The sequence below is a fragment of the Pteropus vampyrus genome, unplaced genomic scaffold, assembly GCF_000151845.1.
Source record: "Pteropus vampyrus isolate Shadow unplaced genomic scaffold, Pvam_2.0 Scaffold436, whole genome shotgun sequence".
Classification (NCBI taxonomy): domain Eukaryota; kingdom Metazoa; phylum Chordata; class Mammalia; order Chiroptera; family Pteropodidae; genus Pteropus; species Pteropus vampyrus.
Window position 1 is genome coordinate 1,802,553 of NW_011889217.1, and position 19,958 is coordinate 1,822,510.

Consider the following 19,958-nt stretch of genomic DNA (forward strand, 5'->3'; position numbering starts at 1 on the left):
ACATGCAGGCTTAAATAAGTTGAGTGTCTCAAGTCAACTTGAGGGGGTCAAGGATTTTCCTGCAAAGCAGGTGTTCTTTAGACATATATCACTTATACTGAAAATTAAATCTGAGTGGAAAAATCATAAGGCATTTTAGGAAGTTAGGAAGCACAAAAAGTTTGGTTCCTAACGAGAAAAGGTTTTCTTGTTTTTCCAGTGGGTGGGACAAACTAAAGAGCCAGTGCAGCAGTTCCTTGGTGTCTAGAAAATGGTACAGGCTACTAAGAAATCTATCTTAGATGCACAAGAGACGTTTTCTTAGGAAAAGGTGTTGCTTTCTAAGTCCTCAAAGTTCAGGTTCCTTTTACTACTTACAAATGCTAGGAGATGTGCTAAGCCCTCAGGTTACAAGGCTTAAAATATATATATATTTGTGTGTGTACACACACACACACACACACACACACACACACACACAGAATTCTTGCTCTCAAGAAGTTCACAGTGTATAAAGGGAGACATTTATATAGACAATTAAAATGAAACAGTACTGGCAATATACTGTCATAGAAGTATGCACCTAAAAGCTTGGGTACCATGGGCACATGGTGAAGAGGCACCTAATTTTGCTTTTGAGAGGAAGGCAGGTAAAGAAAATTTCACAGAGGCATTAACATTTGAGCTAAGTCTTAAGAATTAAGTCTGAGCCTAGCCCGTAGATGTGAGAGGCCAGATTGTGGAAAGCGTTGATGGCCTTGTCAACATATTAGATTTTATTCTTTAGGCTTAATGGGGAACTTTGGGAAGAACAGGACACAATCAAAGTAACTTTGACATGTATACAATACATTTAAGGTAGTGGAGGAGCAGAGAAACCTTTTCAATTTGAGTCACAGGATCAATTAAAGTGTTCCTTCCGTAATTTTCTTTTTCAAAGGAAGCAGAGTGCTCTGGGGGAGATAGGGAGGAGATATAGAAGAGACATGTCGGCATTCCAGGAATTGTCTTTTTTATCTCACCCACCTTCCTGTAGGTGGTCTGTTTTGGAGGATTCCTGTTCCTGAATTCATTCTTCTGTCAGGTCAGGTGACCCATTAGGTTATCATAAATAGCATGAAAATCTGGAAATAATGATTTTGTTTCTGATTCTCCTACTTGTTATGTAATATCAGTGAGTCTTTAAAATGGAGGGAATAGAAAGTAGAGGAGAGCTGATGGGCCTAGGTGGTTGGACTTTCCTTAGAGAAGAAAAGCTATGGGCCTATGTGTGGCCTAGAAGGCAATGCAGCCTTTAACAAACAGGAAAGGAACAATCTCTGAACTTTGTTTTTCCTCTACTGTGGCTTAATTGGACCCTTCTGGAAGTATCAATTTCCTTTGGAGAATTGTTCTGGATTTGATGGACAATCAGACCTGGGATTGCAGTCATAGTTTTATCATCCAGACCATGGTGACTTCTGTTAGGACAGTTGCCAGTTGATGCCCCCAGGTCTATAGCTGTTGAGCATCTTGGTCCTGGCCTTAACTCTAAGCCTTAACATGGCCTAACTTAACTTAGGCTCTGGGAAGATAGGCCAGGGCTTGCTGGGCAAATGCATGGCCAACCCCACATTACAAAATGGAAAGGGCTTAGCCACCAGGCTTTTGGGGTTAGAGGACTTATTCCAGATCCAGAGTGAGCTCATGCAGCTTCTGAGGAAGAAACGAATTCACACTGTGCTCAGCCAGCTCAGCCTGTTGGAGTGGCCTTGGTAACAAAGCTGGTCTTGTAGCACTGGTGGCCCCAACCCTGAATGCAGGCCACTTTGGAAAGGGGAAAAGGGTGACTGGAATCCCCAGGTAGACTGTGTCCTTTGATTTGAGTAGCCAAACCTGGATGTTCTAAACTAAAAAGCAGCGGCCAGCAAATACAGGAGGTAAGGATTCTGGAAGCTGGGCTCTGTGAACTGCCGTTGTTCAGAGGACCTCTCCCTCTCCTCCATGTTCCTTGAGGATTAGCTGGCATTTTCTTTGGGTTCCTTGCTGTAGGACAGAATCTACTAACCTCTCTGCCCTTTTTTTCCTGCTCTTTCTCTCCTTGCAGAAGGAAAGCGAGGAGCCCTTCAGGTTGTGCTTCTGGCCCTTTAGGGCCTTTTTGTTGTCTATTCTTTACCGCCCCCCCTCCTGGGCATGTGCACATGATCTGTGCCTCTGAGCTTTGGCTCGTGCATATAGTTTGTTTTTCCTGAAAGCAGTTTGTGTGCATGCTCCATGCTTGTGTGCTCCTGCAGACATCCCTGGAGCACAGTGTGAGAATGTGTGTACCAGCATGGTGCACATTCAGTGTAGCATGTGTGTGCTTATATTTGTACTCAGTTTTACTTCCCCAGATGCTGATTACCCTCCTCCTCTCCTACTTTGCACAGTGTGTCCATTTTCTACTTGTTGCTGCAGCCTGGCATTTGCTATAAACCCTTGCTGAGCCCAGCATGCATACAAACTTTGTACTTGAGAGCAGGAATTGCTGCAGGTTTGGTGCCTCTTGCCTGGGACCCTATGTGTAAATGTGCTTCCTGACCTCTTTGTGAGCACAGGCTCCTGCATACCTGTGATGTGGTTCCCTCATTCACATGAATGCATAGTATACTAATTCTCTGTGCCTGCAAGCACTGGTTCTTGAAGACCATAAGGGTTTGCTTTGCCTGTGATTCAGGCTCTAGTGAACACTAAATCCTCTTCCAAATGGGTGTGCACACATGTTCTGTAGCCCTCTGTGCAAGGTCTATGCTCACCTTGTGTTTCCCTCAAGCACAACATGTCTCTACGAATGTACCTCCCATGGTTACTTTGTCTAGACTTCCTCTGACACCCTGGCCCTCCTTCAGTGTCCTGTGTGTGCATGCTCTAAGCTGTGCTGCAGGTTTCTGCAGACCCATTGTCCCCTCTAAGCTCAGGAAATGTATATGATCTGAGCCAGTGTATCCTGGCTCCCAAAGACTTTTTGTGACTTTGTTTCCTTAAGCTCAGTAGTTTCTAGCAAACATCTAATTCTAGGTAGGAAATAAAAATCTGCTCAGTACAGCAACTGTTTCCAAAGGGAAAATAAATTCTGGTTGGTAGGATCTGGGGACTTAGGAATGGTGGCCCCTCACAAACAACCTTAGGAGACTTCCTTCGACCACTTCTGGCTGCATTTTAGGCCTGGCCCTCCCTTTACCATTATCATCTCACCCACAGAACCAGGGCAGGAGGCAGATGAGGTAAAATGGGGTCCTGAAGGGCTGTAGCAGATAGGCTTGATTAGAACAGAGACAACCTGAAAAGGGTCTTACCAAGAAGGGTCCTAAATCCAAAATTCATCTTTGCCTACTGCTGACCCAGTGTAATTCTTACCCAGTTTTACATCACCTATTATCCTGTCCTACCTCTCCCTTTTCTACTATCTTGCCTCATTTTGTCTATAACTTCTCCCATCTTTAGCTCTCCCAAAACTTTGCCCCCTGTCCAAAGCTAAATAGCTTACTTCTGCCTCCTTTGTACTGGAGCTCATTTGCTCCAAGATAGTTAGCTGGAGCCCAGGTTTCAGGTGGCAGGGAAGTTGTTGGGGGGTGTGGGGTAACAAGGTGGGGCAGGAAGCCTCAGACCTACTAGCACTAGGTTCCTTGAGCCTAAACAGCATTTACCATTCGTTCTCTAGAGAGCCCTGGCAACTTTGAAACTCTCTGCATGCTGCCTAAAGGATTTGCTTTGGTTCTTTTGTGCAAAAACCTTTAAAAATTGTTTTCAACCTGTTCCTTCCTTGAATTATTTGGTGCCCCAATGGTCAACTTCTCATTATAGAACTCATAAAATTCACCAGAATGATAATCTAAGTGTCTAATCTGCCCTGGGTTCTCTGATTATTTAGAGCTTATCAAATATAGAGTGTATTCAGTGTCAGTGAGTTAGGGCTTCAAGGAACCTAAGCCAAATCAGATCACAAAATGAGATGAGAATCTAGAAAGACCAAGTCTGACTCTGGGCACCCAAGGAAACTTATGAATACAGCTGGAAGAAGACCAGACTATATGAAGTTGTCTTTTTGTTTTAGTGAGGCCTGGAAGCCTAAGTGGACTCTCTTCCTGGCTTTGGTTACTGTTACATATACCAGTGCGTTGTGTGAGGGGGATATAAGTTCTGGCAGCTGTCACACTCCCAGTGGACTTTAGCCCTGGGATCTCAGTGAGCTTGGGCTTATATCCTTTCTATTCACTGGGGAGAGGGGAAATTAAATACTGCTCATTTCAGCAGCCTGCTTCTTGCCCTTGGCTGATCAAGGCATTAGCTTAGACATGAGCCTGACTGTGTCACCACATGGTTTATGTGACCTACACTTCTCTGAGCTTTCTATGTTACTGCTCAATGCCTGACCAAAGAGAGATGGCATTTTCCTATCTTCCATAAGATCTAACTTTTTTCTATCTTTTTTTAAAGATTCCAAGTGATGGCGACCCCTCTTTGCCCCAGTGGCTTCCAGAAGGGTAAGTGATTGCCTGCAAGGTTTCTGTGGATTTTATACAGTCTCTCCTGCTATGTTTTAGCTTTTCCCCTGGGAAATAGGAGAAACAGCTCCATAAACTTGATCTTGGGGAAGGAAGAGGCTCCACTGTAGAGACTGGTTGTTCTCTGGGACAGAGGAGAGAACTCTGCAGACTGATTACTTAGAGGCAGAAAAGAGCTTTGCAGAGTGGTTCCCCTGGAACAGGGTATGGAGCATTGAGGCTTCCCCATCCTTGCCTCTGGAATTTCTGATCCATTGTGTTGTAGTGGTAATATACTCTTTAGGTAGAAGAAGAAGGAAACTAGAAAAATATCTACATTTGGAGATAATTTCTTTCCATTGTCGATAATGTAGCTGATTAGATTTCTACCTGGGCTCCGTCCTGCCTCAGCTGTTGTGAGTCACCAACTTATTCCATTCCATTCTAGTCAGGACATAAGTAGCATACTTTATGAGTGCTGTATGTTCTTTCTATGCTTGTCTAGGAGTTTCAGACCCATGTGATTGTACCAGAGAGTCATTTTAAGGTGCTCAACTGCTGCCTGTAACTAACCGACTGTTCTTAAGAGAGAAAAGAGTTTAAGTGCCTCTCCACTCCCATTCCTGTCACATCCACTACCAGTTATTTCTCAGGATCTTCCTTCTCTCCTTGTCCTACAAAGGGCATCTGACACCACAGTTCTTAGTGGCTGCCTTCTCTCCCTTGTGACCAACAGTGGGGAAAAAAAGATCAGATCATAAAGTTATCTGCTACATTTTTACATATTTCTTTTCCCTTGTGATCTGTTTTTTAAATCAAGAGTTAATCATGTGAAAGAGCTACCTTTCTTCTTTTGTCAAAAGCTCATTTATGTTGCAAAAATGAGCTCATTTATATTTTTAGAATTAGCTACAAATTTGTGGCACCAGTTGCTTCTTCAATAGTCCTTCTTCTGGACTTTAGCTTTTTTTCTCTAATAATTGTAAAATACATACATGCCAATGGAACATATCCAAGGTATTTTTAAATGGAGCCATGCAGTTATCTTTTAAATGCTTTCCTGTTTTTCTTTCCTCAGCTTAGTCTTTGGAAACTGTTAAAAATTTAGAACCTCCCTAGGTCTGGTAGTCTAATTGGAAACAAACTTCACTGTGCTCAGGAAGCTAGTTTGTTAGAAATCAACATATCAGGTTGCCTGTTCCAACTCCTGACCTTGACTCAATTTGTGGCTTCATGCTTCACCTATATTGCTGGCAGTACCTACTTATTCTTCTGAGATACATGTCTTTTTTTCTGTAAACCCAGCCACAGCACCTTCCCCACCTCATTGCCGTCATTAAAACCAAGTGCATGAGTTGTTTTCATTGAGGCTCAGAATGCCATGTTGCAAAAGATCGGAGAGGTTTTATAGTTCATCCCCCTCATTTTATGGAAGTGATACCAAGATCCAAAAAGAGGAAGGAATTTTGGCAGAGGACATGTAGAGAGGTAGTAGAATTGCAGATAAAATCTAGGTTATCTCAATGTGAGAACGGTGTTCTTTTTGAGACATTCTCTGTATTGTTATTGAATATTATTGTGGAATAACAAAGAACAATAAAATTAATAAGCATAGAAAAGGTATAAAAATTTAGAAATCTCCACTTACTCTAGCTATAATGTTTTTCTTGGTCCCTGTTGATGTATTTATAGGGCTAGGCCTTTTGCTTTTTCCTTTCTAAATAGTCACTCTCCAGTTTGGAGGTTCCTCAAAGAACTAAGAATTGATCAACTATATGATCCAACAATTCCTCTACTGGATATTTACCCCAAAGACTTGAAAACATTTATCTGAAAAAGATACATGCACACCAATGTTCATAGCAGCATTATTCACGGTGGCCAGGACATGGAAGCAACCAAAGTGCCCTACGATAGATGATTGGTTAAAGAAGCTATGGTACATATATACAATGGAATATTACTCAGCCATAAGAAGAGATGAAATACTGCCATTTGCGACAACATGGATGAATCTCGAGATAATCATGCTAAGCGAAATAAGCCAGACAGAAAAAGTTGAAAATCACATGATATCACTTATACGTGGGATATAAACCTAAAAGCAGCAAATGAACAGGACAAACAAACAGAGACCCATGGACATGTCTATAGACTAGTGATTACCAGAGGGTAGGGGGTGCGGGGAGAGGAGAGGTAGACGGGGTAAAGAGGGTCAAATGTGTGGTGACGGAAAGAAATCTAACTATGGCAGGTAAACACACAGTGTAAGTATATATATATGCCTTATTGTTAAAGTGTACAGCTGAAACTTATTGGATTTCGTTAACCAATGTCACCATAATTAAAAATAATTAAAAATAAAAAAAATAATAAGTTGCAATAAATAAATAAATAAATAGTCACTACCCCGCCCCCAAATGGTCTTTTGACCAAAGTTTCTCATCCCATCTCCCCTGCCTCCACTTGATTATGTGGGCTCCTCTTTCCATGGAGACTGTTTTTCTTCAGGAGGTTTGGATAGATAGAACAGGTGACTCTTTTACTCAGGGTGGAGAAGGTCTCCTTCTGTATGTCTCCTATATGTTTGGTAGTCTTGCTCACCTAGGCAGCAGCTCTTCTGTAGAGCCATTCCTATGCGCTCTGCTCTAGCACAGGCCAAGAAAGACTTATCCTTGGAGAGCAGTGTCTCTGGCCTGAGTGTGGAAAGGAGCCCTCTTAACCATCAATTCCCATCTTGCCTTATGGAGCACAAGGGTCTTCAAATACACAGAGGTACCTTGAACTGTCACTTTGGGATAAAATCTGAGTAAAAGGAACAACATGATGTTAAAGCCCCCACCAAGGACACAACCATAGAAGTCCTTCGCTAAAACCATAGAAGGAGACAAGGAGGGGCACTCTGAGAGCAGATTTCATTACTCATTATCCCATGGCTTTATTTCCTTCACTTTCTGTCTTCCTTACCTCTCTTAAAAGTACGTGGTGATGGTCAGTTCATCTTCCTCTGGGGAGAAGGTGAGTAAGGAAAATGGAACACTGAACCTGCCAGTAACTCAGGGCAGAACTGAAGGTCCTGACATATTTTCTTCCCTCTGCAGGCCAGCTGGAGGGCTCTATGGCATTGACAGCATGCCAGACCTACGCAGAAAGAAGCCACTTCCACTTGTCAGTGATCTGGTGAGTAAGACTTTTGTGCAGGCTTAAGCGGTATCCTTGGGGTATCCCCCATTGGCCCTTGGCAAACTATTAGAACTGATAGTGATCCATTTAATGACAAGTATTGATCTGAAGATCAATCATTTAAAGCCTTACTGAGACTTAAGTGGACCTTGTTTTATCTCACTCTCTCGTTAAAGCCCCAGGTTCCTTCTAAGCTCAAGCTTCCAACTGGAACATTTATAGCTTGAGCACTCAGAGGTGGGTTCTGGGATTGTCTTCTGTGTGTCAAGTGCCTTTAGGTATCTCACAACCTTCTTTGATGGCCTGGAATAGAAACTGCCTCTAGCCCTAACCTAGATCATTGAGCTTTTGTGTAATGAGCATGACTGATACAACTCCTTCTTGGAGGTCAAATGACAGTCTCTTCCCCAGACAGGCTTCCTAGACTATCTCTGTGCCCCTAGTCCTTAACTCAGTGTCTGGCACTGAGAGATAATGATAAAAAAAATTTGTGTAATTGATTTGAAACAGACTTAGGAGGTAAAGCTCATCTCAGAACCTCCAGGATGACCAGAAGCTCCCATTTTGGGTCATTCTTCCTCAGGCAGGATCAGCTCAAGGAATCCTAGTGGATGTGAGGGTGGAGTGAGGCTCAGGCTGTTTCAGAGCTCTAAAGGTAGATAGATGTTCAGTAAGGCTGGAACCCTTTTTCTTATTACCTTTTTCTGCTCCTAATTTCCTTTTTTTTTTTTTTCCTTCTCCCTCTTCAGTCTATTCTGTTTTTCTGGGCACCTCTTTTCTCATTTCCCCTCCATTCTCTGTTATCTCTTTCCCCCCACCAGTTTCTTTCTCCTTAGTTGACTGAGTGGAACTATCCTCTGCCATTTTCTCTTAATCATTTCTTTATTTCCTTTCTTCCCTTTCCCCCCTACTATTTGTATATCTTCTTTCTCCTTTTCCTCTTTTCTAATGCACCTCTTCTCCTACCAACTCTTCATTGAGCTGGTTGGATGAAGATAAATTCTGATGTCATCTCTTCTTTATTACCTTCTTTCATTGTCTTCTGTCTTTTTTCTCTTCTTCTTTTCTTCCTACTGTTTCTCATCCTCTGCTCCCTCTTGCCCTCTAGCTTCTCTTTGCTTAACTGTCGGATAACAGTATCCTATTCATTTCTTGTTTCCCCTCCTCTACTTTTTAATCTTGCCAATATTTCACTTTCTGGCATAACTCTCCTTTGAGTAGGAGCTCTAGACCTTGGGTCCTGGCCAGCTGTCTGGATTGAAGACCATTTTTAGTGGATAGAGGCAAAGGGGATTGGGACATGTTCCCTGCATTGGACTATAGGGGAAAACCTCTCAGTTGCCTCTGAAAGTTTTTTTGTGCCCTTGGTGGGGGCTTTAACATCATGTTGTTCCTTTTTCTGCTGTCCTCTGTGCAGGCAATGGTGAGTGTCTCTAGAGCCCTTTTCTATCCTCTGTAACAGTCCACATCTTAAACCACCTGGGCCTCTCCCAACTGCTCTCCTCCTAGACTTATATTCTAACCTCTGTCTGCCTATTTTTCACTGCCTCCAGGGGCTGCCCTTAAAGCTTGTGCTTTTCAGATATATGGGGCCCCTCTATATAAGAGCCTGGCTAGTAGGACAGCCCCGGCTCTCAGACTTAGCCCTCTGCCCTGCTTGATTTGACTGAGGCTCCATTGCCCCTTTTACTTGCCAAGTGCCCTATTCATTTGGGTTGCTGGCCTCTACATTTACCTGGGATTGTATGGGCATAGGGGTGGTACCAGGGAATAGAGGATAAAATGGAATAATTCTTGTGGTTCTTGAATGTGACTCTGACAGAGTTGTGTGTTTATTCTATTCTTAATGACCTGTTTCCTACTGTAATTCTAAACTTTTCTTTTTTCTTTTTTTTGTCTTTCTATAAATGAGGGGTAGAATACCCTAAAAATAGTGAAGGAAAGAGAGATTCTTTGATAGGTACCCTGAGAGAAGTGCTGTTCTAATATTGTTAGAACAACCCTCTGAGGGCCTTGGGTTTTAGATCTTAACCTGGTATGCTTGTTACCCTATTACCCATGGGCAGTCACTGTGAATGACAGTAAAAATAGAGAGTAGGTAGTAAGTTATAGTCAAGTTGGTTTGGTCACTGAAACTCCCTTCCCAGGGCTTTGCCAGTCTTTGGTAGTAGCCAGGGCTGACAGCAGATCTTCTCTCACAGTCATTGGTCCAGTCCCGGAAGGCAGGGATTACTTCTGCAATGGCTACACGCACCTCTTTCAAGGATGAAGAGCTGGTGAGTGACCCATGGGCTTTCATGAGTCCACTGGTCTAAAGATCTGGCCATCAACTGGCGATCATCTCTGGAGCCGTAATAATTGGGAATTCAAGAGTGTTGGATTCCCACATCGTTAATGCAACCGATAGATAGCATCAGGTCTCGATCTTCTACACTGGGAGAGGCAAGGGTCCAGACCAGGGGCAAGCCCAAGTCTTATGTGGGAGTATACGACCACTGAACTCAGAGTTTTATGGTGGACACAGTACTGTTTCCCTAGAAAGCTTGAATGCTGGGACTAGGTTCAGATCCAGCATTCAGGTCAGACCTGTCTTGAATGGCTAGGAGCGCATGACATTGGAGGCTTCTTTCTACCAAGCTGTGCTATGGGTTGAGTCAGTCTAGAGCATTTCCTCTATGCCCAGAGGAGAAACCAGGGTTTTGATTACCTTACGAGTTTCTTATCTCCCAACAGAGACCTAAAATTGCTGGTGGGTGATGGGGTATGTGTCTTTCAGAAATCCCATGTGTATAAGAAAACCCTGCAGGCCTTAATCTACCCCATTTCGTGCACCACACCCCACAACTTTGAGGTCTGGACTGCCACTACCCCGACCTACTGCTATGAGTGTGAAGGCCTGCTCTGGGGCATTGCCCGGCAGGGCATGCGCTGCAGCGAGTGTGGAGTCAAGTGCCATGAGAAGTGCCAGGACCTGCTCAACGCTGACTGCTTGCAACGTGAGTGCCCCTGCAGGATGAGGGGTGGGATGCAGGGACAGCAGGGCCTCTCCAAAGGAGTCTGGCAGCAAAGAGCTAGGATGGCTGCACATCGTTCCTCCAGTCTACTTTATTTTGAAGCTATTTCCTTTTCAGAGAATGTAGGGTCTTGAGTCAAGTGGCATTGCCTTTTCAAATAATAGCTCTTATAGCACTCTCTTAAGCAACTTTAGGAAAAGTTCTTTGAGCTTTCTGTGGCCCTTCCGTGGAACGAGAATCTGTTCTAGGATTCAGATGATCCCAGAGGCTGCACTTGCGTAGTGTACACACCACAGTGACCATAGCACCCAAATGACTGGAGCATCTTTAATTGGGCACTGAAGCTAATGAGAAAAGAGTGTTCCGTGAGGTTCCAGACCTCACAGAGGTTCCTCCTGAGGTCTAGACCCTAAGACCCAGGAAAGGCAGCATTTATTCTTTGATTATAGATGCAGCTTTTAGATAATAGTGCCAGGAGGAGAAGTTTCAAATGGATTAGGCAGAGATCCCAGAGGAGAAAGTGCCAGACTCCCAAGGTCCTGACTGAATATATGATTTGTGCTACTACTGTGGAGTGGGGAGAATAAGAGCAGGAAAAACAAAAAAGTTTCTGTCGAAGGAGGTTGTAGCACTCCAAAAATCTTGTCTCTTCGTTCCATTCCTGCTAGGCTTGCACATCTGGACCCCAGGAGGAGCAGGGGTGGAGATATAAGAAAGTGTTCTCACCCCTCTTGGTCTCCCAGGTGTCATTCCAAGGCAAGCCATAGCAATGAAAGCTTCAAGGATTGTGGTAGGAGAAAGGAAGGTCGTCTTTAGACACACAAGCATGTTGTTATCTCAAGGAAAGGTCTGATTTAGAAGGGAGAGCAAAGCCTTGAGGAATCGTTCACTTAAAATGCCCTTCTTTGAAAATCTCTGATTGGTGCTAGTTGCATAGCTACAGTAGACATGAAGAAACAGTTAAAACAGTTAGTGGAAAAGATGGAGCCCTGAAAAGACTGCCTGAAGATGAATGCTAGTGATGATTTTTCCCAAACCCATCATGAGGGGGTGAGAAGCACAAGTGCCAGCAGGTCCTTTAATTGCTGAGAACTAGCAGCCATGTTGGTTGTTTGCCAAAAACCTTCTGAAATGCTGCTCTATAGCAAAGGTGTTGATCTTCTCTTCAAGGGCCTTTCAGAGGTCCGAGTCCAAGGAAGTAGCATTGCATGGGATATGCTAAATGGCAAGAGTAAGATGCAGCCCAGATCATTGCATTTTAAACTCTACGGGCCAGGCATTAAACTCCAGCAGGCCCCATAAATGATTAACTTTTTCCAGAGATATCCCAGTCTTCCTAAACCTCTCCCACTTCTCAGTGACCTCCCCCAGGCCCCATTCCTCAGCCTGACCCTTGGTTTAGTAGGTTGCCTGGTGGTTATCCTACTTTTTGTCTCTGGCCATCCTTCAGGGGCTGCAGAAAAGAGCTCTAAACATGGAGCTGAAGACCGGACGCAGAACATCATCATGGCCATGAAGGATCGCATGAAGATCCGAGAGCGGAATAAGCCGGAGATCTTCGAAGTTATCCGGGATGTCTTCACTGTGAGCAAAGTCGCACATGTGCAACAGATGAAGACAGTGAAGCAGAGTGTGCTGGATGGCACCTCCAAATGGTCGGCCAAGATTACCATCACTGGTGAGCAGGCTAAAGTGTGAAGGGACAGGAAGGCCTAGGCTATGGGGAGGAGCCTGGGGAAGAAGCCCTCCAAATGTGTGGGAGCAAGGGGCCAAGGAGAAAGAAGACAGAACTGAGGGGAAGAAGAAGGGCTTTATTATTCATTACTCCTTTTCTCCTAGACCCTGGTGCCAGGGGGCTAGGAGAGGTAAGACTTGTATCTCAAAAGATGTGAATGATAATAGAAGGATTTGGTAACAATCAGGTATTATGGACTTGGTTAATAGTCTGATATTACAAGAGCTAGGGCTGGGAAAAGGGGACGGGTAGGAGATCAGGGAATAGTTAACCAGTGGTTTACTAGGTGGGTGGGTGTAGCTGAAATGTGCATGTATCAGAGGAGGTAAGGACCAGTGTAGGGGTAAGTGGTCAGTTGGGGCTCCAGAGGGGAGGTGGAATTATTGGGCTGGGCTTTGAGGAGAGGGTTGGTGGTCCAGGACTAAGGATAGATGTGGAGGAGTGAGAAGATGAGGGTTCCTGTGCAAGGAGCAGAGAGAGGCTGCTCTGAGATGGAGAACATGAGTTGTGCCATGGACTTCTGGAGCATACTCTGAAGCTTTCTCCTCTGTGTATTTGGGTTGCAGTGGTGTGTGCCCAGGGCCTACAAGCCAAGGACAAGACAGGATCCAGTGACCCTTATGTGACTGTGCAAGTGGGCAAAACCAAGAAGCGTACCAAGACCATTTTTGGAAACTTGAATCCTGTTTGGGAAGAGAAGTTCCATTTGTAAGTCACAGAGGGCTCCGTGCATTTTGGGAGCAGCATTAAATCCTGTTGTTCTGGGCTCGGCCCCTAAAAGGGATGAATCAGAGGCAGTAGAGAAAACCCTTTTCTCACATGCTTCAGTTGGGCAGCAGCCGTTTTTTTCTCTGGGTTTCCTCTCACAGACTGTTTGTATCAGGGTTACTTTACCCAAGCCCTGCCTTACCTGGGGCTATGAAAGGGCACTCCATACTGCTTTTTTTAACATTAGGAAGATTGTACCACTGCTCAGTGACAGAGCGAGGGAATGACCACCCTATTGTGTACCTCCCAGCCCTGCCATCCTACCTAGGAAGACTCTTCTGGGGAGTGGGAAAGGAATGTCCTTGTCCAACAACTGGGTAATTCTGGCTTAAAGGAAGAAATCTGTGGTATGGAGAAGTTTCCATTTCCTTTAAAGGGCTCTGATTTCCTTTCTGCTTTAGCTTCCACCCTCACTCCTTTATCTTACTTTTTTACAGACTGTTTCATAAGATAGTAAGGGATGGCTGTTGAAAAATGAGAAGCTCTAGCCTAGGACTTGGAGTAATGTCTGGAGAATCCACATACTTTTTACACTTCTAAGGCCTAGGACCAGGACTTTGAGTCTGAATCAGCTAAACAGGCTGGCTGTGTAGAGACTTTCTTCTGTTGGCTTCTTAGAGAACTCATGTGGAAAGGGATTGGGACCTAGTACATCAATCTCCAATCCAAGGGCAATGGTTACACTCAGCAGTTACCTGAGAATCTGAGTGATTCCCACCTGAAGCCTTCTTATGATTTATTCTAAATAAATTGGCTCTGTAGTCAATATGGCCCACTTTTATCCATTTCATAAATAATTCATTAATCCCCTATTCTGTACAAGACACTGTACATGATATTGTGTATCTAAAAATGTGTAACATAATTTTCAGCTTCAAGAAGCTCATTTTTTATTTGTCTATTATTTTTCAGTAGACCAGTAATTATACTATAATGTTTTAATGGAATGTGCAAAGATATTATGAGAGCCAAGGGAAAGGAGTAGCAAATTCTGTCAAGTACAACTTTTGAGTTAGGCAGCAGGACCCATCTATTGGGGAAGGAAAGGAAAGGGACAGGGGACCTGGGAAAACTTCCTCCTCCAAAGCAAACACCATAGAGGAAATGACAGTTTAAGTTGGTATTAAAGAATGATAGAAGTTCACCAAGCACATGCTTAGATAGTTCGGGAGCTAGATAGAAAGCTAAGCACATATGACCAGATGGACATAATACGAACATTAACACCTTTACTGACTGGGAAGGGAACCAACAGTTGCTTCCTAGAGCTCTTTGCATCTGTCCAGCTATTTTCCTGTTGGTGTTGCTGATTCAGCTAGCTGCTCAGGAAGTCAGAATTGTTTCTGAATATTCCTCCCCCTCTCTATTTTTGGTCCCAAGGCAATAAGGACTGGATAATGGTATGTAGAGTCACCCAGGCTGAGGAATGAAGAGCCATTTGCTGGGATAGCCTGACTCACTTGGAACTTCAGCACCACTGTTCTCTGACTCCTTCTCTTCCCCAGCAGTTGATAGAGCTTTGGGAGGGAATTGGAAGTAATAGGGTTGGGGGCTGCTGGGTCTGTCACTAACAGAGCCTGCCGAATTCTCTCACAGTGAGTGCCACAACTCTTCTGACCGCATTAAGGTACGTGTGTGGGATGAAGATGATGACATCAAGTCGAGAGTAAAGCAGCGCCTAAAGCGGGAGTCTGATGATTTCCTTGGCCAAACCATTATTGAAGTTCGGACACTGAGTGGCGAGATGGATGTTTGGTACAACTTGGGTGAGAAAACAGGACCAGAGAAAGTTTTGGGGAAGGGAGAGCATGAATGGGGAACTTGGGGAAAATCCTGTCTACCAGAATCACCACTCAATCTCTAAAAGCATACCTCTATACAGAACCCTGCCTTACCTGTAGAGAACTGACCCTGGGTGGAGATGGGGGACAGAGGAGTGGGCTGGCTGGAACTCACTCTGACTGGACATTCGCCAGATTTCAGAAGGCCCTTTAATCTTCATATTCATCTCTAATGCCTTTAGCCCCCTATTCTCCTAATGGAATACAGTTCCTACTGGGAATATTTGGGGTATTTGTGGACTGCGTGGTCGTTGGAGCGAGTTTGCCCTGTTAGGTGAACGCTTGGATCAGTACCTCCTTTTTCCGTGGTTAAGCTAGGATGGAGACTGTCTACACTGTCTGTACTTGCATTGGTGTCAATCTCTAGTCTTCTTTCTTTCCTAGAGAAAAGGACAGATAAATCAGCCGTCTCAGGGGCTATCCGACTACAGATCAATGTGGAGATCAAGGGAGAGGAGAAGGTAGCCCCGTATCATATACAGTATACGTGTCTCCATGAGGTGAGCCAGCCCTTGGTAGATGGGGTATCAGAAAGCAGTGCTGGGAGGGTCCTTTGATAATGAACAGGATTGCTAGATGGTTGAAGATCTGGGGCCTGTTTTTTATTTTATCCTTGGCTCAGTGTGCTGCTGGACAGCCCAAGTAACAGTCAGTCTCAGTTCTCTTTCACTAATGTGAGAACAGCCTGTTGGGGCCACAGGAGGAACTGATCAAAGCTTGAAGGACAGAATTTTGGTGGAATTCTACTCGCATTCTTCTAGACTTTACCACTAGATTTTGTTTTTGTTTTTAATATATATATATATTTAACTCCTTCCTTTGCTCTGTCTCCTGCAGAATCTTTTCCATTACCTCACAGACATTCAGGGCAGTGGAGGAGTCCGGATCCCTGAGGCTCGAGGAGATGATGCATGGAAGGTGTACTTTGATGAGACTGCCCAAGAAATTGTGGATGAATTTGCCATGCGCTATGGCATCGAATCCATATATCAGGCCATGACGTGAGACTCCCCTGGGGCTTTGGGAAATGACTACTAACCCTTAGGATGGCTAATGAAGGCACACTGACAGGGTGGACAGGTTTTTAGTGGGGTAATATGCATTGATTCATTGTATCCCTCTCTGAGCTGGGTGAAGTAGGTTTATGTACCAAGGCAAAGAGGGTATATGTATAAAGGGAGTGTTTATCAGAGATAGGAAGGGAAAGGGGCAAAAGAGGGTATACAAGGACAAACCTGCCCAAACATTATGAGCTCATGTATATGTGTGTGACAGCCAAGCTTTCATAGATTGGCCTGGATATTGGAGAGGGCACTTCACTGTAGGGAAAGCAGGTGAGTCTGAAGTTGACCAAGACTCATAAGAAATTCCTGCCTACTATGAGAAGAGGTGTAGTTTGCCTATTGGTGAGGCTTCCACTAGAACTATACTTAGGAAGCAGCCTTAGGTAAGCAAGGGTAGCTATTGCCTTGGCTGTGCTTCATTTATTCTACAAACTTTTATTGAGTTCCTTCTATGTGTCACAGATTGCGTTAGATGCTGAGAACACAAAGATGGGGCCTTTTGTGCTCAGGGAGCTCAATCTGGCAGGAAAGACAGACCAGCAAAGAAATAATTACAGTAAAATGTGATAAAAGCTATGGTAGAAGTTAATCACGGGATATTATAGAGGATCTAAATTTTAGGGGAGGCCTGTGAGGGAAGCCTTAAAGAGTTGCTTGAACTGAATCTTAAAATATAGAAAAGGAGGAAGGGCATTTTGGGGAGGGCATGTGCTGGGGTGCTAAAATGCAAGAGAGCATAGAATATTCAAGGAATTACAAGAAGTTCAGTATAGAGAGAAGAAATACGGTAAGGAATGAAGTTTATGAATGGTCCCTCTGCCATTCTTATTCTGTTCACTCTCCCTAGATGAGCTTATCCAAACCTGTGACCTCAACCACTACTTCTGGGCTTAGAGCTCCCAGATTGCTTTCTCCACATCAGGACTTTTCCTGAATTTCAGATCCATTTTCAGCTGCTTTCTAGGTATTCTGACAGGCAGACATTGTAAACTCTCAGCATGGCTAAATTCCAAATCAACATCATCTCCACCAAATATGCTTATCTTTTTCTATTCTCTATTTTAGTAAATGGAATGATTTTCTATGCAGTAGTTCAAAAAAATTTAGGAGTCAACCTAAACTTTTCTTTCTTAATTTCTGCTGTCCCTTTAACTCCCAATATCCAATCTGTAAAACCTGTAGCTTCTATCTCCTAAAATTGTTTTTAATCTGTCACCATTGCTGTAGATCAACAATAATAATGATGATGATGACAACAACTTCTACGTAGCATTTTCTTATGTGCCATGCACTGGCGTAAGCACTTTATGAATGTTAACTTATTTAACGCTAATGTTAACCCTGTCAGGCGAGGATTATTATTTTTCCCATTTTACAGATAAGAAAACCAAGGCATAGAGAAGTTTAAGTAATTTATCCAAGGTCATTGAGTGAATAATGTAGGTGAGATTGAAACCCAGAGTCTGACTCTAGCATCTGCTCTTAACCATTTTCCCGTTCCATTTAATGTTTTATTGCTTCTTTTCTGAATTATTGCAATTACTCTTCAACTGATCTTTCTATCTTAGTCTTATCTCTAAGTCTTCCAATTTATCATCAAAGGGACCTTTCTGAAAGACTAATTTGATCACAGTATGCCTTTGTTTAAAAATTTACTATACTATTCAGGATGATCTCTTTTGTTATCTATTCTCTGCCTACATCTTCTCTGTCATTTCTTAGTATTCTGTCAAACACATGAACAGTAGCTAAACTGAGGTTTCCCAAATAAATCAGTCATGAATATATTTGTCTTTGCAATGCAATTTCTCTTTATCTGCACACTTCTCCATTTGATTAATTCTTACTAATCCTTTAAGACTTGTTTTAACCATCTCTTCTTTGGGAAGCTTTTTTCTAATCCCTTCTAGCCCCCAACCATCCTGATTTAGGTGATCTTCCTCTATGTTTCCATAGTGTTTTTGCATAGCACACCTTGGGTTATAGACTTACTTTCTAACATTTGCTTTCTCTGCTACGCTGTCACATCTTTTGATTCTAGCACTTGGCACAGGGCCTTGCACATGGTTGGCATTCACTAAATGTATATATGAGTGAGTAAATTATGAAGGTCCTTGTATGCCAAGGCGATTGGAAGCTTCATACACATCAGTGAAATCTTTTCATTACTTGGCTTTTGCTACAAGCCCTGAAGAGTCGTTGAGGGTGAAGGTGCTGTTTTTTTTCAGGCACTTTGCATGTTTGTCATCCAAGTACATGTGTCCTGGTGTGCCAGCAGTGATGAGCACCTTACTGGCTAACATCAATGCCTACTATGCCCATACAACTGCCTCCACCAATGTCTCTGCATCTGATCGCTTTGCAGCCTCCAACTTTGGGGTGAGTGTGACATAAAAACATATCTATCCATTTGTTATCAGTTAATAAAATTTGATTTTTTTATGATTGATACTGTAGAATTGGTTGATAAGTCTAAAATTTAAATAGATGCCACTTAGATGAACTTATTTCCTTGTGGGTCTGTAGACTATACAATAGACTACCCTTATTTCATTATGGTTATGTAGATTTCCAATAGACTCTCCTCAGACATGGATAAAAGAGAAGAATAGCACCATTATGGTTTAGGGGTGCCACCTGCGCTCAGGTAGAACCTCTCCAGGCCAAGAACTTGGTCGAGTCACCATGTTCCTCAGTCCTGCATGTCCACAAATGGACCTTTTAAAATATTATTCAGTCTCTCTCTGACAGATTCATACCACTTAAATTCATATGAGACTGCTGTCTAAGAGAGGATACTAGTGTATACCTGAGACTATCCCTTTTTTAGTGTCCGGATCCATTTTCCTATCCAGGGCATGCCCTTTCCTGGTTTTAAGGTATTTGAGAAGTTAAGTCTTTACTCATAATGTCACCTGGCATAACTTCAGTATAAACTAGATGAAATATCATTGACCCACCACAGATCACTTCTTGAGGGACAGAATTACTGGTACCTTCAAATCCACTGGGTCTCTGAGCCTTGGTTATGGTACTAACCATTTTTTCTTATTAATAGTGTTTCTGTAGATGAATTAGCACAGGGCCTTGCACATACGCATTCATTGAATGTATATTTGAATGAGTAAATTATGAAGATTCTTGTAATTGGCATACAAGGTGATTGAGCCAGTTAAATACCTGTTGTATTCTGTCTCATCCCATTATATATTGACTAAATCAGTAGCTAATGATATTTAATCTAATAAATGTAGGAGTTCTAAGAATGCTATGACTATATAGACTATAGGCATATGATTCCACTTTTAATTATACCTTTTCTATAAAAATCAACTATTAAAATAGTAGTATATGTTATTCCTTTACCATTTTAAATAGTATAAACTCAGGGAAATGATGTGGAACATGGTTTAAAGAGAAACTCTCTCAGGATTGCTTGATCACCTTCCAAATGCATTGCTGTTTCTCCCTCACATCATTACTGCTAGGCTGTGGATGCTTAACTGCTATGAGCTACCCCAAGATAAGTCAGACTCAGGAACAGGTTGGAGAATGTGTTTGGAATTTCCTTGTATTTGACTAAGATGAGTTAAAGTTTCAAAGGGATGGAGATGCACTCACTGGCTATATTGGGTTGACTCTTGTATAGAAAGAGCTGATTTTCCTCCCAGGGACTTCCATTCCCCTTGTCAGTGTGAGAAAGTTCCCCAGTTTGAGACAAAGCTGCTGCTAAGAGATGGAATAGGGACCACCAATTTTATTTCTTCCTAACATGTTGTTATTCTCCTCATAGGAAGGGATAGGATAGGCTGTGTCGCCAACCCATTGTCTCCTCCTTATCCAGAGATGGTTTTCTGTTTCTGTTATAGTCT

At 43.1% G+C, this 19,958-nt stretch overlaps 1 protein-coding gene across 1 annotated transcript in view; it reads left to right on the plus strand.

The window, feature by feature from the left end:
* Positions 1 to 19,958, plus strand: part of UNC13B (unc-13 homolog B) — a 139,620-nt gene that overhangs the window by 98,120 nt on the left and 21,542 nt on the right. Inside the window, exons 9-18 of the mRNA XM_023524062.1 lie at positions 4,435 to 4,481; positions 7,583 to 7,661; positions 9,866 to 9,940; positions 10,441 to 10,660; positions 12,129 to 12,356; positions 12,980 to 13,121; positions 14,778 to 14,947; positions 15,407 to 15,522; positions 15,860 to 16,023; positions 18,315 to 18,465. Of these exons, the coding sequence (XP_023379830.1) occupies positions 4,435 to 4,481; positions 7,583 to 7,661; positions 9,866 to 9,940; positions 10,441 to 10,660; positions 12,129 to 12,356; positions 12,980 to 13,121; positions 14,778 to 14,947; positions 15,407 to 15,522; positions 15,860 to 16,023; positions 18,315 to 18,465 (1,392 nt within the window). The remainder of the gene's footprint in view (positions 1 to 4,434; positions 4,482 to 7,582; positions 7,662 to 9,865; positions 9,941 to 10,440; positions 10,661 to 12,128; positions 12,357 to 12,979; positions 13,122 to 14,777; positions 14,948 to 15,406; positions 15,523 to 15,859; positions 16,024 to 18,314; positions 18,466 to 19,958) is intronic.